This window comes from Ursus maritimus, unplaced genomic scaffold (assembly GCF_017311325.1).
Source record: "Ursus maritimus isolate PB19 unplaced genomic scaffold, ASM1731132v1 scaffold_23, whole genome shotgun sequence".
Taxonomy (NCBI): domain Eukaryota; kingdom Metazoa; phylum Chordata; class Mammalia; order Carnivora; family Ursidae; genus Ursus; species Ursus maritimus.
Window position 1 is genome coordinate 17,820,964 of NW_024424786.1, and position 19,280 is coordinate 17,840,243.

Below are 19,280 nucleotides of genomic sequence, written 5' to 3' on the forward strand. Positions count from 1 at the left end.
ACGCAACTAATGAATCATCGAACTTTGCATCGGAAACCAGGGATGTACTGTATGGTGACTAACATAATATAATAAAAAAAAATTAAAAAAAGAGATGACATTAAAAAAAAAAAAAGACATGGATGCTGAGTGGTGTACTCTGCTCAAGAGCTAAAGAATTCACTTTCACACAGCAGCCTCTCCATCAAAGTAATTCAAATTCCTGCCATTTCAAAATCACCTTCAGGGCTGCTCATGAATTGTTCAAATCTATAATGTTAAATCTACTGTAAGACTTGTGCAGAGGGTATTTTTCTAGAACTACAAATTAAGGAGTTCTGATCCCCGTAACCTATGAAGATTTTGTTTAAACCTGTTTTTGTTTTGGTTTGGTTTTTTTGATGCACTTTCAGAGGAAATAACTGCCCTCACTGAGGTTTAAAGTATTCACAGCTTTAATGTGACTGCAGCAGCAAAAAACCTGAGAATCTAATTCAAAATCCAAATTCCCAGGCTCCCATCATAGAGCTAATGAATGAGAATTTGTGAGAGCAAGGCTACAGAATCTAAAGTTTCAATAAGCTCCCAGGAAGGAAGCCCCATAAAGGACTTTGTGCTATCATTTGAGACCACTGAGACATACTCAAAACTTTCAGAAATTTGACAAAATTTAACCATTCATTATTTTTAAGCTGAATGTTAACTTTGGGAGAACTCTCAGTTTCATCATCAAATACTTTATTATGCTAACATTTCACGGATTTTTAAAAATCCAGTGTTATTTTCTGAAGTTCACTTTTTATATATCCAAATACCAAAACTCATTTTATATTTAAAAATTATAAGCAGTTAACACTTTTCATACAGCTTCCAAAGAGTGAAATACCAAAACCATCCCATTCATCCACCAATAATCCCCCAATGACTATGTAAGATCCATCTATTTCAGAATATACAAGTTGTACGTGCAATAGCTGAAGGGTATTCATTTAGATGGAAGAATATCATTTAGTTTTATCATAGGCTAGCTGTCACTGTGCCAGTCTACAGTTCATGTATGGTCCTTTAGAGAGACACTAAGTCTCATAAATTGTCAAAAAAGAAAAAAAAAAGCTCTGAATCTCTTGAATAATCAAGAATTCCTATGATTCCCATCCTGCTTTTGTTACACCTGACTTATTCTTTTTAAAAATTTCTTATCATTTCTCTCAGTCTACCTCCCTTTCTCTTATCTCTTATCACCCCCCTTAACTTTCACTGACGACATTACTTACCTGTGCCAATAAATTTAGTATTTGTAGCTTTCAAAGATGAGTCAAATTTCTCATAAGTTACCAATAAGATAATTAAATTGGGGTAATCTTGTATCTACTGAAAATAATATGTATCACTGAGAAGATCTTATATGTTTATAGTGAATTTAATTAAGATGAGTTTATTTGGGGCTTTCCAAAGGAAATAACCATCACTAATCAAATAAGAATGGCTAGGATAGAAAAGAAAAGAAAAAAATACTCTCAAGAGCCATTCAGTAAACAGCTGAATAAAAAGCAGTTAAAAGTAAATACTGACACTGTTTAATAAAAGCTTTGAGACAAATTTTGTTTTGAAAGGAAAGCTACTTTTAAAAAATAATTATAAAATACTATTAAATACCATAAAAAGTTACCCTGAGAAAATATACTACCTGGCAAAATAATTTGAAATTACATATAAGCCAAAAATTTTATATTTAAAATATAAGTGATTTTACTATAAGGATAAGAAAAAGAATTTAGTCCACTTATTTCATGGATAGATCTTTTCACTGTGATAGACTTTTAAATGAACACCTTTTCAACTAGTAAAAACACAAACAGAAGGCTAAAGAAGTCCTTTACAAACTAACATAATACAGTTCAGTAAAAATATTCTTAAGCTTTCTCATCCATTCATTTAAAATGTGACAACAAATGAAGGAACACGTTTTGGAATACAATAGCTTGGAACCAGTTAAAACAAAATCCACTAATAATGACAAGTTTGCTAGGTAAGTTTGATCAAAGATCTCTACATAAATTTCTTATATTTATTGATTTTTCTCATAAAGATTTCCTATGAAGAATAAAATGTACTATACGTAAACAGAGGCTACAGGTAAATCAATGCATTGCGTATAATGGATGATTATATTTTAAAAATTCTTATAATTACAAAATTACCTTATTCACCTATAGTTAGTTAAAATTTAAAGTTTAAGAACATTAAAATTAAGGTTTTATCATCTATTTTTTAAATATAAAGCTACTAAATCAAAAACAACAACAAGATAAAAATCGAGTTCTATGAATAAATATTTTAAAAGTAAGTACTCTAGGATCATAACACTGACAACACTAATTATCTTTTCTACTCTTGGCAGTTATGTTGTATACTGTTTGGGTGACTGATGGGATAATTTCACTTCATTTTCTTTCAGTTTATTCTGGACCATGTAGGAGAAGAATATTAAAATAATTAACACCTCTAAACAAAGTACTTGATAAAGTTTTTTAGTTTAAATAAAACACTTGAAAAAACCTCAATTAGCTAATACATGATTCTAGAGCAAATAACAAATAACTAAACCTCTGCCTGCTAAAGGAAAACTTTCACTAAGGATTCCTGATTTTAAAAAATGTCATTCAGTATTAATATTAACTATTTTAGGACTTTTATATATTAAGATCCTACTCTTTCACAAAAAGCTCTTTTCATAAGTTGAGCTAGCATTACCTTAATCATCAAAAATATAAATGTCTATATATTTTTATATCATTAAAGATTTTATTCACTAAAAACATTTAATCACAGGAATCAAAGCAGTTAGAAACAGGTAAAATGTATAACAAAACAAGTTATTCTAATTCATTACACCTACAGATATTTTGGTTAATTTACTGATAATGGCCTTATAGCCAAAAGAAAACTATTTAATTAATATTTATCTCAAATATAAATCTTTACCAATAGCAAATACATTGTCATTCAACTCGAAAAAGTATAAAAGACATTAATAATCAACTTTTTTATTTGAACATTTTAATAAATTTTAAGTTATACATATAGTTTATGTATGTCTTACATAATTTATAAGTCATATAGCTCATAAGGCTACATATTAAAAATAATTAATAAAAATCATATTCTTTGCCTTGATCACCTGATTTTTTTGTTGTTGTTGTTTATAAAATTAATCACAGTTAGCAGGGTAGAAATCGCTTTGAGCTTCATGAATGACATCCAAGAGATGGGAAAGGATTAGTTCTCAGTTGCTGCCAGTTATAGCGCCAGGTGGCTTTTTCTGCAGTGAAGGTGTTACCGATAATCCCATTACACTGGTACTAAATCTTGCAGACATCAAAATTATCACCAAGGTTCCTTTTCATCCCATCCTTTCCAAATGACTGGAAGTCGCTTCACCTGAAAGAAGTCAAATCCACATGCAGCTGCTGTTTTAGCAGGCAGCAAACTCCCTGAGAATGCCAGTCGTGATTCAATTTTGCTGTGCTGGTGGCCCCCTATTCCCTGTCCAATAATACATCTGTTAAAAAATCCTACAGCTACAAATCAAGTTTAATCCTACCAGGGACCTCATGTTGGTCTTGTCTTCCAAAAAGGCAGCAGGTTCTGCTGTCTATCTCTGCTAGTGTCTGGGGAATACCCTTTAAATCCCAGCTCTACTTAGAAGAATAAGCTAAGGATCACAAAACATGACCTCAAAAACCCTGATATGACTATATTCTGACCCAGAGGCATTCATTCTAGGTGAAGATTAGAACTTTGCATAATAAGATTACACAGCAAGTGAATGATATCAAGGGACTATCCATATGCAGCCGCCTGGTTTTCTATAGGCAGCCTGTGCTCTGCAATATGCAGTGCAGACGAAAAAGAGCTTGGTCTTTCTAGCTGAAATAAAATAGATTCACATAAATTAGTTGGCCATTTCCAGATTCCTAAATCCCCTATTACATCTTTTATTGACAGCTCCTGTGAGGATAGCACAAATGTTATTCCTTTTTATTCTGTGCTTCTATAACAATCATGCTCTGTAATTGAAATGTACATAGATTATGGCTTGAAATTAACATCTTGTTTGCTGTAATCTTGGATTACAATTGACTGTGTACATAATAAAATTAGGAAATCAATGGATGGATTTATCATCTCCAAGAAACTAGAGGTATTGTTTAAAGAATAGTTTAACATTTTGTGTCAACACTTTAAATGCAGAAGTCACAGAGAAGTCAATAAAAATTCAAGTGAGTAAAAGAATACAACAGGCATCATGCAATATCTACATAAAAGTTAGATTACACAAAAATTAGCTCATTTCCCTCAAAATCTGAAGTGTTAAAATTTTCAAGATGTGAAAAAGTCAGAGATCTCACGAACATATGATTTTTCTCTCAAAACCATACTTGAGCAAGGTCAATGACACTTAAGGTCTCTACTTTTTATAAAGTGGGTGCAGTAGCAGTATTTTATACACATCAGCTTGATCATTTATACTTTAAAATATTTGAATCAATTCAAATCAATTGTAATTCAAGGTTTTATACTTCTTAACTACATGTTCCTAAAGTAGTTAATGAAGTTCCCTCTCCTTATATTTGAATATATACAGAGCATTTAAAATGTATAGAATCCTAGAGAACTTTATGCTCAGTTTTTTCTTCCAACAAGTTTAAAGCTATATGAGCTCTAAGCAAACTTATATGAAAAGAGAGATATACATTCACACAAATACCTATGCGGAAAAATTCTAAGAATACGAAGAGGAGTTCTCAACTTTATTTAAAAAAAAAAGTATTAAAATTTGCCATGGGATTCTTATACAACTAAGCTCCTTGGTATACCTGAAATATGTTTGACAAGTTTGATTTGCTCACAACTGTTGAGGAGCATACTACATTCATTACATTAGCCATTATCTCTTATCACAATATATTTAAGCATATCTATACAATATCTGGTAAGTACTCAGGAGTCAGGTGACATAATTTTGATTTTGTGTATTATTCAGGCAGATATATACCAATAGTATCAGTTATAGAGCTATAAAAAACACTGTATGTAATTTCAATTACATAGCCCATGAATGTTCTTCGGTCACTTGAATAGGATATTACTAGAAAAGTAATGAGGAATGCAAAAAATACACATTTCTATTATGATATTTGTATGTAGTACTTTAAAACTACATTGTTCAATAAGGTAGCCATTAGCTACATATGGCAACTGAGCATGTGAAATGTGACTAGTCCAAATTGAGATGTATTGTGAGTATAAAATATACATGAATTTTGAAGACATAGTACAAAAATTACTACAATTTTTTATATTGATTACATGTTGAAAAGATTATATTTTGGATATAATGGATTACATAAAATACATAAATGACTTGCATTATATTTCTATTGGACAGCACTGCTTAAGGAAATAACACATTTTCCAACAATAAATTCCTAAGCTAACTGAAATTGCACAACTAATAAAAAAATACTAAAGCAGACGATTATTTTGGAAAAATAAACATTCCAATGTCAAGTCTGATAGATAAGCTTAGAAAAGAACAAAATGCTTCATTTCAGCCTGTATTTCATATTTCTAGCTTAAGGGTAATGGGGGAGAAGAAGGGACCAACCAAAATGCTGATTATCACGTATCAAAAAAGAATGATGTTTTATAGTTACAAAAATGCTTTAGTCAAGTAAACATAGAATTGTACAAAAAATACATCTTGGGCAACTTCATGAAAGGACTAGATAGGTCTATATGTTACCACTAATTGAATCCAATAGACAGCAACTTCAGAAAATATATCTGGATCTAGAAAGGGCCATAATTTTTTCTAAGGTGCTATATAATTAAAATTCAAAATTTAAAAATACATTACAAGTAATAACTATAGAGATTTGAAGCATTTAATATATTTCAACATTTTAGCAAAATAAAAAAGGCCAATTTCATAAATTATTAGAAATCCGCTTTTCCATTAGTCTTTTCATTATATCCATCACTGAAGGTTAAAAAATCCATTAATAAAAAGGGTTTTACAGAAATAAGGAAGACTAGAGTTAAAATATAAAACATATACCTAATTTAATTCAAGAAAGTTAATGGCAGATTTAGTATGACCAAACAATTAATGTCCTACAATTAAAATACAAAGTCTATCTTTGTCACACACTGGAATATTATTTCAATATAAACAGTAGTATGTGAGGTATTAACTCATTTAAAAGTTCCTTTTTCATAATTATTATTTCATAATATTTATCTAAAAATACTAAGACTAATGATGAAATATGAGTATCAATAAATAAGATAAAATCTAAATCAATTCTTTACGATCTATCCATGTCACTTTTTCCTAGCCTTTTAAAATTATTTAAGTTCCTTCCCTTTCTGGTAGCAAGTATCACACAGACACACAGACACAGAGAGACACATAAAAACAAAATAATAACAATAAAAAACTTTCCAAGCATCAATATATGAGTGTAATGATATTCAGTCTAAGTTAATCCCCAGACATCCAAATTCATGAATAAAAATTCATCAGTTTTAAATACACTGAGCCTATTAAGCAAGAACAAAAGCATATGCACAAAAGAGCTTTTAATATATTTCAAAGCCCACAAGAGCCATGGTCTCATTAAAATTATAAATTACACAAACATGGAATGAAGATTCAAACTGCAGTGCAGCTAAGCAGATTACAGAAAACCCCGCGTTCCATATGATAACACACCATGGCCCTCCCAGATGGGGGCTTGGAACAAAAAGGCCATCACCACAGCTAGGGAAAACCTCCTTGTGATCTCTGGTTTCTGTTCAGCAGATGACAGCCAAATAATATGTTGATTATTCTGTTTGTGCTGCTAAGCTTGTAAGATGGAATAAAAGCGATATGATCTATTGTGAACCCAATGCTAATGTGTTGCACCACTCATAAATAATATACTGAATTTATTTTGAAACTATCTTTTATCTGAATTTCAGTTTTTAAATGCATGAATTAAAATAAAAGCCAGGATAATATTTAATTTGATGATTTAAACTAAAAAATGTAATGACAAGTGAAAAATATCTAAGTGCTTAGTTAAGAGTCAAGTACAATTGCCTTTCTTTAATTTCAGCACCGTGATCAGAGACAAAATACATCTTTAAATAGGCAATTACTCTCATTATGAAATAGATATGCAAAATTAAATAATACAATAATCCTGAAGTTTATAATATACATTATTGACAAGATAAAAACTAAAATACCAGAGCATATAAAAACACTTTTCTGCAATACAATAGCACATAATCAGAACATATATCTAAAATATTTCTGAATAATAAAAAGTATCACTGAAAGCATTATGAATGTTCATAACTTGTACACAAATGGATGTTAACAAAAAATCCTACTTCAAATCAAAATAATTAAAAGAAGCTTCTAAAAATAATTTTCAACTATAACATATGTAGAGAACATCTTTTTTTTTATTGCTGTAGAGTATTTCATCGTACAGATATGCCATAGTTCATTTAACCACTACTCTACTGATAGACATCCACGAAAGAAATAGCAGACATATTAATCAAGAAATACGTATTAGAATGTTTATAGTTATAATATATGGAAAACCACCAAAATGTCCACTAACAGAATAGATAAAAAAGTAGTTGTGATATGATCAAATGGAGAAACGAAAATGAACCAACGACAACTATGTGCAACAACACAGATGCATCTGAAGACATAATGCTGAGAAAAGGAAACCAGACACAAAAAAACGCTATTGTGTAATTCTATCTATACAATACAAAATACATACATAATGTTCTTTTCTTTATCTGGGTGCTGGTTACATGGGTGTGTTTGGCTTCTAGAAAATTCACTGAGCCATCTATTTTTAGTCTGTGCACTTCTTTGTATATATAGCTTTCTTTAAAAAGTCAGCTTCACACACAAATACACAGTATACAAAGGTAGTCAAAATCCTTGTCATACGAAATTCAGAAACTGACATATATAAAATCTAAAGGTGAAAACTAAGCATTCTTATACTACTTGTTTGAGTAATCAAATTTTCAACTCAATAGCTGAGACAAATTCCTGGACTCTTTTAAGTGGAAGAGCAAAAGCCACTCACCCTATTATCTTCTCCCACCCCCCAACCTCTAATACCATATTTTCAGAGGTATCTGGCCTTTCTGTCAGGAGTTGTTACTGCTGCTGCTGCTGCTGCTATAATAATAGAGCTAAAATAATCTCAGGACTGAACATTTGCCCTTATGAGAGAAAATAAAGTAACGCAGAGGACAAGGCAGTATAATGAATACGCATGTTTGCTGTTTTCCCCCTTGCCTTCAAATTTCATAAACTTTTGTTAATTATGAATACTTATTACCTAATTTATAGGAATCTCTTAAAAGCTTTCATTTTACTTGTCAATGAGTTAAAGAAAATATAATTCTTTAATAAAAGTATCATACAAACAAAATGAAATTTCATGATAATATAATAAACTAAACAATGTATCTCATTACCTCCCACTTAAATATTTTCCTCTATTTCTATACTAGAATCAATACATGATCTACAATACTGTTTTTCTCATATTGAAAAAATACTTTAAGAAATAAGCTAAAAGAGATCATCTAAAGACTATAGGTTCATTTTTCACTCATGTAATAAATATTTATTCAGTGCATACTATCTACCAGGCTCTGAGGATAAAGGAGTAAAATTAGCTAGTTTCGTGGTAAATATAGCAGACTTACCCCTTTCTTTCCCTCTCATTTGATTTACAAATGAAACAAAACTATTTTTAATGAGTAACAATATTCAAGCAATATTCAAACAATATTCTAACAATATTCAAAAATTAAAAACAATCTACATGATATACAGTTGAAGTCCCATCTACTTCATTTTCCTTACCCATCCACACACAAGATTTAAATTTTGCATGAACTTTTAAATTTTATTTTTGCAAATATAAACAAATATGAATATATATTTTTATTCTCTTCCCCTTTATGCAAGAAGTAGTTTATTAAACACTGAACTTTGCCCTTTTATTTTTTTAAGATTTTATTTTTAAGTAACCTCTACACCCAATGTGGGGCTTGAACTCACCACCCTGAGATCTGAAATGGCACACTCTACTGACTGAGCCAGTCAGGCACCCTGAACTTTGCTCTTTTAAAATAACAATATATGTATCAAAACTTTCTAAATCTATATATCGAAAACATCCTTTTTTTTCATAGTTGTAGAGTATTTTATTGTATAGATATGCCACAGTTCATTTAACCAGTTACCCGACTGAGAGACATTAGGGGTGTTTCCAATCTTTGGCTACTGCAAAAATGCTACAGCAAAAACTCCTATACATATGTTATTGCATGAGTACACAAGTACATCTGCAATAAATTTCTAGAATTGGTATGAAGACAAATATATAAATGCATTGGTCTTTTTCTAGAAATTGCCAATTTGTTTTCTATGGGGATTATATCATTTTGCATTTCCACGACAGACACATCTCAGATGTATCCTAGGAAAAGCTCTTCCTCTCTTTGGGCCTCCAAAATATTTTGTTCATAAGGCAATTCCCAAACATGTTCTCCTTGCAAAAAAACGACGTAAAGCTCTTTGTTTGTTTTACCTCCAATTGCACATGTAAAATCTGTTCGTGTAGTAAGTTTTAAAACAAAGGAATTTTCAAATCTTAACAAAAACCTCACTGACATAGGAAATCATCATATGCCTAATGTACTGCGATAGCAACTATTTATCTTTCCTCCCAATTATCTCCTGTGATCCAAAAACAAATATACTCTCCCACCCCAGGATTTTTTTTTTTAATTCACATTCAGTAGTTTATAATTGGGTAAGCAGTCAAATGCATTTCACTTTGTAATGAATGTTTTCTTGAAGCACTAATGTTTTCACAAAACCAAATCTGTGTTACTTCTATATTGTCCTTGAAAAAGCTATCATTTCAAAGGTGGTTCAATTTTTATGACTACCATTTTCAAATGGCTGTGTCATCTAATACATTGTTTTTATTTCAATGCCCATCCTATCAAATATTTTATAATTAGATAATGCCCACTTAAGTCCACTGGACTTCCCATTTGAAGAAATCCTTAAGCAACTCCAGTTTCAGTATCACTGTTTTGGTTTTTTTTCAAAGATTTTATTTATTTATTTGACAGAGAGAGAGACAGCCAGAGAGAGAGGGAACACAAGCAGGGGGAGTAGGAGAGGAAGAAGCAGGCTCCCAGTGGAGAAGCCTGATGTGGGGCTCAATCCCATAACACCAGGATCACACCCCGAGCCAAAGGCAGACGCTTAACGACTGAGCCACCCAAGCGCCCCTCAGTATCACTGTTTTATAAGAAAATGTGTGCATGATAATTTTTATTCCCCAAATAAGGATGCAATGGTATATGCAATCTATGCTGCATCTCAATTGTACAGAAATCAGCTGTCAGATAATCTCAGTGCTCTGAAAGAAAGTGGCTAGCCGAGTTGATGAACCCAAAGTAAATTTTAAAAAGCTGACACACCTTCTGCACCCTTAGTAGATGGGGCAGAACCATACTTAAGCTCTCACCTAAACAATATATGTTATGCAAATGTCGATTTTAATATTAGAGTCAATATAATGCACTGACAGCAAAAGACAAGAATTACATAACAAAAGTAAAACAAGACAAAACAAAACAAACGCCACACACTACAAGTAGCACCCAGGATATAAAAACTTATCAGTTTAGGACAATTTAGGAGAACAGTCCTACACAGCAAAAATTTCTGAGGAAATCACATAAATTCCACGACAGGGCTGATGTTCATAATGACAGCACTGGGCCATAAAAACAGACAAGCAAACAAATAAGAAAAAAACCTTAACTTATACTCCATTTGTTCTGTTTAAGAAAACAGAGGGTAAATTTTGTATTTTAGAAACATTTTGAAAAAATGTTCATACAAAACAAGTTTTGGCACATAAAAGGATAAGATTCAATTATCCACAAAATTAAGATGAGAAATATACCATTTATTAATAAGGCCTAATGAATGAGGAATCACTCAAAGTAAAATCCTCAAAGTTAGAATATACTATGACTGTCTTTTAGAAGATGAACTATGATAAAGTGTGGTAGCATTTTGGGGGCTTCAAACATGGAATTCCCTGTCCTAAGCCAATTCTTGGTTAATAGTCAAAAGAATAGGGGCGCCTGGGTGGCTCAGTCGTTAAGCGTCTGCCTTCGGCTCAGGGCGTGATCCCAGTGTTCTGGGATCGAGCCCCGCATCAGGCTCATCTGCTGGGAGCCCGCTTCTTCCTCTACCACTTCCCCTGCTTGTGTTCCCTCTCTCACTGGCTGTCTCTCTCTGTCAAATAAATAAATAAAATCTTAAAAAAAAATAGTCAAAAGAATATCTGATAATTTTTGAAAGCTAGTCAGGCAAATTTTCCACTTAAATGGCTGAACACACTCAAGAAAATATCCTGATTTCATTTTTCACTTTGTTTTCTTTAAATTGTGACTGCCAAGTAGACAGGCTGATCTGGTTTCTAGCTCTGACTTGCTAAATGACCTTGTCCAAGTGACTCAATCTCTCTAACCCTCCTTAGTTTCTTCATCAGTAAAGCGAAAGAGGTATACAAAATACATGATAGTTAACAGAATGAATGTAGTAATAAAGTAAACCACAGAGTTACTACCTTAAGTCTTATAATCACTCTCTTCACTATATCTATACATCTAACTATATGTATACTGTTTTGAAACTATCACAAACTATATGCCACTTTACTATACACTTAAGGCCTAGAGTAAAAGAAATTATAATCATTTCAGAATCTTTCCCAGTATTTAATATGTGTTACTCTCAGGATATAACAAATTTCTCATGAACTCATTTAAATTAATTTTAAATACCATATAATCAATTATCTTTAACCCGAAAATATATGACTTTTTCTACCTGACACAGATAAAAAAACATATGATATGTAAAAGAACATTCATGGCAATTTCATTTATAATAGCCAAACACTAGAAACAACCCAAATATCCATCAACAATAGCATGAATGAATTCTGCTATGGTCATTCCAAAGGAATAATATATAATGATGAAAACAAATGAATATTACTTGTAAGTACACAGATGATCTTCAAAAGAAGAAAGAATATGATTCCAGACAATGGCACTTACCAGCTGACCCACCCATGTCCCATGCTGCCTGATACCCCACTGGGCATCCCACAGCCATGTCAGGATCATGGTGTAGCAGGCCAGCACCACTCTGAAGGAAAGCAGGAAGGCAGTCACAGGAGCCAGTCTTTGGCCAGTATCCAATATGAACTCTGAGTTTAGCCATAAGGTCTGGACCTCAGCTCCACCACCCCCAGCCACCTTTCTGTCTCTGTGATCAAAGCTGCCACATGCCAAGAACTGCTAGACAAGGTGATAGAGACCCCTCAGCTGACTGAAGTGCTAAGAATGGTGCTAGAGGAAGATGGGACCTCCATGGAGAGCAAGGACTTCTTCCAGCTGTTGGAAGATGACACATGCCTGATGGTGCTAGATTTTGGGAAAAGCTGGACCCCAGAAGGAATGGGTGCTGTCAAGTGGCCCAGGCCGGGAGAACACCAAGCACAGAAAGGACATCACCCTCATCACCTTCAACATATAGAAGCAAAACCCTCGGAACTTCTTTGGCAGCCTAACATCAAAGCCACATTCTACAAGCTCTACCCCATGAGCTGTGACTCTCAAGGACCTGGTCTAAAGAAAGTACTCAGTGGGCTGCTCCAGTTGAACCTCCATGTTGCTGCAAGGCCTGGGCCAAATGTTGCTGGGAATTTCCTCCACCCTTCACCATGCAGTAGAGGGGGCTAAGCAGTGGGAGCAGCAGCAACAAGAGGGTGGCCTCCATCCCTACTGAGAAGGGGTTCTGAGCTTCTGCCCCTAGACTTGTTCTAAGAAACACAATGTAAGCACTGTGACAGTATCAGGTTTGGGGTCCTGCAAGCAGTACACACTAGATAACCCACCTATTTTTCCCCAATGTTCTCTAACTGCATTTTGATAGGACCTATCCACCCCTAGCCTATACCCACCCCTCCCTGAAGAATGCTGTCCCTTCCTAGCCATCTTTCCAGCCTCCCACTTACCATGAAAGGCCACGAGCCTGTCCCCAGGCATCTTGATTCTACCCTAATTGCTGCTACATCTAAATTTCTTAGAACTCCTCCTGTTCCTAAGCTCCCCTGTATACTGAAAAGAGTCCTCTCTGACTTTACATTGAGATCTCTAATTCTTTATACCCTTCTCTTCCAAAATAACAAAAACATTCCCAATAAAAATATTAAATTATTTACAAAAAATACACGTGATTCCATACAGATTAAAAAGAGACAAAAAGTGAACATACTGCTGAGAAATAGACATAAAAAATGATAAAAATTATATAGAGATTATATAAATAATTACCATAAAAATCAGGACTTTTGTTACTTTTTTAAAGAAAAGGAAAATTATATCAAGTGTTTCTGGGGTGCCAGTAATATCTATGGTTACATGGATGCTTGCTTTATATTTATTCCTTTTACTATACATTTAATTTTTTTTTTAAGATTTTATTTATTTATTTGAGAGAAAGAGTGAGGGAGAGAGCATAAGCAGGGGGGGGGTGAGAGGGAGAAACAGACTCCCCCGCTGAGCAGGGGAGCACAATGCGGGGCTGGATCCTGGGACTCTGGGATCATGACCTGAGCTGAAGGCAGACGCTTAACGGACTGAGCCACCCAGGTGCCCCTACATTTATGTTTCTATATGATGTTATGTTTTATAATAAGTTTACAATGGTATGTTTTCTGAAATAACATATTCTTATTGAGAAGGAAAAGAGGGTTCCTCTTTTTTGCTAACAATTTCTTTTCTTTTTTTTTTTAAAAAGATTTTATTTATTTATTCGACAGAGATAGAGACAGCCAGTGAGAGAGGTAACACAAGCAGGGGGAGTGGGAGAGGAAGAAGCAGGCTCATAGTGGAAGAGCCTGATGTGGGGCTCGATCCTAGAATGCCGGGATCACGCCCTGAGCCGAAGGCAGACGCTTAACTGCTGTGCCACCCAGGCGCCCCTATTTTCTTGTCTACATTTCTAATTTTTATTGCAATATTTAATAATAAAGAAATAAATTACTATGCCTAATTCTCCACAATCCTAATTAAGAGTCAATTTCACAGGCTTTCCCAGTAGCTACAAAAAAAAATTACCAGCCCATTAAAGAAAGTAAGAATAGCTATCCTATCAAATCTTTGCTTAGCTCAGTGTTGTTTCTGTTACTTTTTCTTCTTTTCAACGAAATGTATGCTTACTTTCAAAAAAATCTATATTACATCTAAGTAATAATTTTACACAGGCCACACTCCAAAAAGCATATTTTGGCTCACGAGAAAAAAGAAAAACACTCTTCTTAACTGTCACACATTTTCTAACAATTTTGGGAGCACCTGTGTATGCACACAAGGTGAGGTTTCATAATAGGAAGAACATAGACATGACACTTGAGGTCCAACGCCACTGTGTAAATATTTTCACTGTGTGTACTAGAAAACATGAGAGCTGGATTACAGGATGGATATACAAAGCAAGTTACACTTAAAGTCCACTGTGTAAAGTGTAGCACAGGGTGACTCATTCAAAACAGATCCAATAATGCCTAATTTAAATTATACTGGAGCTGTTTTCAATATTTCCTTTGGAAAAACAAAAGTACAGGAAATTAAATTACAAAAAAAAAAAAAAAAGAATAAAAAAAATAAACTGACTTCAATTATAAACATTATACACATACAATTTAGGAAATCCCATCACCTACAAGCATCTTTCAATGTACGTTTATTTTAACTTGTAGATGCCACTATATAAGCAGACAATGAAATTTAGACGCAAGACCATCAGCACCTTCATCATACTCCAGATAACAACACAATCACAATGGTATCACCCATTATGATAATAAAGTTGCTGTTGTTGTATACTGTTGTTTTTCTATGAATGCACCCTCTTTAGCGGATCCAGCTAACCGGTTATTTGCCCATCTATTAAGTGCCAACTTTAAAAAATTACACTGTGTCCAGCAGGGAGCAGCATTACAACATTCATAAGACTTAACATGAACATGAAACCGACAGAAGAAAAAGGAGAAAAAAAAGAACACTTACCATAAGTCTGTTCTACGACACATTCAATTTTTACGGCAGTTGCAAGGCTTCCAGAAAAAAACATCTAAAGCATGTCTCAAAGTATATATGGGTAATCCACAATTTCAGGATTCCTAAAGGAGGAAATCAAAATTAGATTAGGTAAAGGATTCCCTCAGCCATGTTGAGTTGAATTAGTATATAATATGACTAAATGTCTCTTAGTTGTTAAGGTATATCTTCCTCTTAGTGGGTCAATGCGATTTTGAATTCAGATATATACTACTACTTTGGATAAAACAATTAAAAATACCCCAGAATATTAAAGTCCTTTATCCACCAGAAAATTTAAGCAGAAGAAAGTAAGTGGGTGACATATCAATCAAACTAGAGAGAATGGTGGTCAAGGACTTAAAGGAGTTCATAAGCCAAAAATATGCAGTTCTAATATACCAAACTCTAAACAATTTGCAAGTAACAGGATATAACGTCATTTCTACATGTCAGCATGAACATCTAAGTTAATTTTAACAATGAAAAGGCAGCAGAGTAGTAGTAGTGTGTAATACAGATATGTTAAGATTGATTAGTCAATTATCTACTGAATACAAGTAATGCACATGATATTGCAGAAAAATTGTGTGATGAGTTAAAATGTGACAAATGAAAAACATACTATGTTTGATACTGTTTTGGATGTCAAAACCTGCCTCCTATTCAACTAAAATAGCTCCATGTTTGTTCTTATGACTGAAAAAAAATTTTTTTTCCCAATTATAAAATGAACTTTCAGTTATAGAATAAGTAAGTCCCCATAGGGAACATAGTCAAAAACACTGCAGTAACTTTGGTGACAGATAACTAGACTTATCATTTCATAATGTATAAAAATATCAAATTACTATGATATACACCTGAAACTAACAGGATACTTTATGTCAATTTTACTTCAAAATATTTATTTCCACTTTTATTTGAGATGTTAAACAGTTTGCTTCATAAGTGTTTACATGCAATGTTTCAGTGTCTACACTGAAAAATAAAATTTTGCCATTAAAAGATAACATGGATATTCATCTTGAAATATACATGATTACATACAATTTACAAAATACACATTATCACAAAGCAATATATTATTAATATATGAATAATATATTTATTTGAAATTTAATGAATATGTAAAATGGTTCCTACTATTTTCTTCTGGCAAAGTAATATGAAGAGCTTGACTTAAGTATATGATAGCAAGACTACAGTGATTCTCTAACAATTATCATTAATTTTAATGAAATCAAAAGAAACTGATGTATTAATCTTCTATCCTTTAACATTAAGTTATTCACGGCATTATTTCCTATATTTTGCCCTCCTTAAACACCTTCTTTTATCCAATTTTTTGCTTTTGCTTTTGTACATTTCACTTTTTGTAATACTTATTTCTACCAGTTTATCTTCCCTCTCTTTTCTAATACATTTGTTTCAATCTCAATTTTCATTTTATTCAAACTCCTCCCTTTATGATCCTACCATCTTTTTCTCTTTTATGTTAAGACCCTTAAAAGTGAGTTTTTTCTGCAACAGTCTGCTTAAATATACTCTTTACCCATTTACAGGCACTGTCCTTGCTCTTAACAATCTAACCTGATTGGAAACTCGATAAACTTATATCGTTGCTACTTGTAAAAATATCTTTTTCCTCTGAGTTATTTAGATGTTTGAAGAACTCACTAAACATTTTGGAGTTGATCTTGAAACTCTCAAAAAGCTCAAGAAAGTTTAACCTCACACACTCATTCCAATCAATTTGAGACCACTACTATTCTAATAAAGAGGTGATTTAGGATCTCACCACATCAGTATGAATAAATACTGAGTAGCAAACATTTTAAAGTGCTTTTTATTCATGTGTGACCATGCACATGTGCACACTATCCTCATGAAAAGGAAAGATACATGAAATAAACCTTTACTTCTAATATATATTGTCAAGTCTGAAAAGAAGAGTGATTTCCCTATTCATATCCCTAATATGAATATTCATATTAATGGTATCAGTATATTAAAAAATAATCTCATAATAAAATATCACATGCAAATATTGATTTTTTAAAAATTATGAGATTATAATGCATTTATAATATAGTTACCTAAAAAGAGACTGTAGTGAGTTGAGTAGTGTTCCTCCCTCCCCTCTAAATTCATGTCCACCAAGAATTTCAGAAAGTGACCTTATTGGGATGTAGGGTTTCTGCAGATATAATTAAGGTAAAGATCAATATAAGATCATAGTAGATTAGGGTAGGCCCTAAATCCAATGAGAATATCCTTACAGGAGACACAAAAGGACATATAGAGACAGAGAGAAAAAGACAATGTGAAAATGGAGGCAGAGGTTAGAGTTAGGCTGCCACAAGCCAAGGTACAACAGGAGCCACAAGAAGCTAGAAGCAAGCAAGGATTCTCCCGTTGAGTCTTTGGAACAAACATGGCTCTACTGACACCTTGATTTTGAACTTCTGGTTTCCAAAACTGGCCAGGTTAAAATTTCTGTTATTTTAAGACAAGTTTGTAGTAATTTGTTATGGAAATCCTAGGAAATTAATAAAGATTTTGGTAGTGGGAAGTGGAATGTTGCTCTAACAGACACCTAAACATTTAAAAAAAAAAAAAAAAAAAAAAAACACACACACCTGAAGAGAGTGTTGGTAGATTGCCTTGAAGAGGCTGCTGTTAGAAACAGACATACTAAGGAGATTCTGGTAAAGGTTCAGAAGGTAGTAGACAGGATGGCAGAGAAAACTATCATCTTAGAGAATACATATATTGTCAGGAACAGAATGTTGTAGAAATACGAATGTTAAAAGGGCTTCTGGTAAAGTCACTAGAAGGAAATGAGGGACATGTTATTGGACACCAGAGGGAAGGCAATCCTCATTATAAAGTAGCAGAAAACGGGCAGAAATGTGCTCTACCACTGAGTGAAAAGCAGTACTTGTAAGCAATGAATTTGTATATTTAGCTGAGGAGATTACCAAGCAAAGTGTTAAAGGTGTGTACTGGTTTCTCCTTGCTGCTTATAGTAAAATGCAAGAGAAAGAGATAAATTGAGGAAGGAACTGTTAAGCAAAAAATCAGCACCAGACAACTTGGACAATTCTCAGCCTATCTAGACTGCAAAAAAGAGATGCTATCACAAATCACTAGGAAAATACAAATCAAAACCATAGTTAGATACCACTTCAAACTCATAGGATGACTATTATCCAAAAAACAAAACAACAAAAGTTGCTGAGCTAGAGAGCAACTAGAACCCCTGTACACTGTTAATGAGAATGCAAAATGGATCAGCCACTGTGGAAAACACTTTGGCAGTTCCTCACAAAGTTAAACATAGATTTATCATCTGGTCCAGCAAGTCCACTCCTGGATCCCAAATCCACTACTTTCACCTTTAGATAGGTATATATCTAAAGGAACTGACAGCACACTCTAACAGATACTCGTGCACTAATGTTCACTGCAGCATTACTCAACAAGTGTCTTATCAAAAAATGTATGGATCGGGGTACCTGGGTGGCTCAGTCGGTTGAGCATCCCACTCTTGGTTTCACCTCAGGTCATGATCTCATGGGTGGTGAGACTGAGCCCCGTGGCGGGCTGTGCTTAGTGTGAAGTCTGCTTGGGATTCCTTCCCTCTTCCTCTCCCTTGCCCTCTTCTCCTCCCCCTGTTCTCTCTCTCTAAAATAAATAAATAAATCTTTAAGGGAAAAAAATGTATGGATAAACAAAATGTGCTATATACGTACAATGAAATATTATTCAACCATAAAAAGAAATGAAGCTTTGGTGCATGATATAAGATGGATGAACTCTGAAAAACATTATGCTAGGTGAAAAACATTATGCAAATGCTAACAAAGAACAAATATATGATTCCACTTATATGAGGTACCTAGATAGGCAAACTCATAGAGACAGGAAGTAGAATAAAAGTTACTAGAGGTGGGGCAACGGAGGAATGGGGAGCTATTGCTCAA

At 33.4% G+C, this 19,280-nt stretch overlaps 1 protein-coding gene across 8 annotated transcripts in view; it reads right to left on the reverse strand.

Annotated features, from left to right (window-relative positions):
- IMMP1L (inner mitochondrial membrane peptidase subunit 1) overlaps positions 1–19,280 on the reverse strand; it is an 86,396-nt gene that overhangs the window by 51,290 nt on the left and 15,826 nt on the right. For 7 of the 8 annotated variants that reach the window (XM_008686864.2, XM_008686860.2, XM_040638912.1 and 4 more), the window contains one exon: positions 15,262–15,374. In XM_008686864.2, coding sequence (XP_008685086.1) covers positions 15,262–15,325 — 64 coding nt within the window. In that variant the 5' untranslated portion in view covers positions 15,326–15,374. Of the gene's footprint in view, positions 1–3,160; positions 3,421–15,261; positions 15,375–19,280 lie in introns of those variants that run through there. The other variant, XM_008686867.2, reaches the window with a different exon arrangement.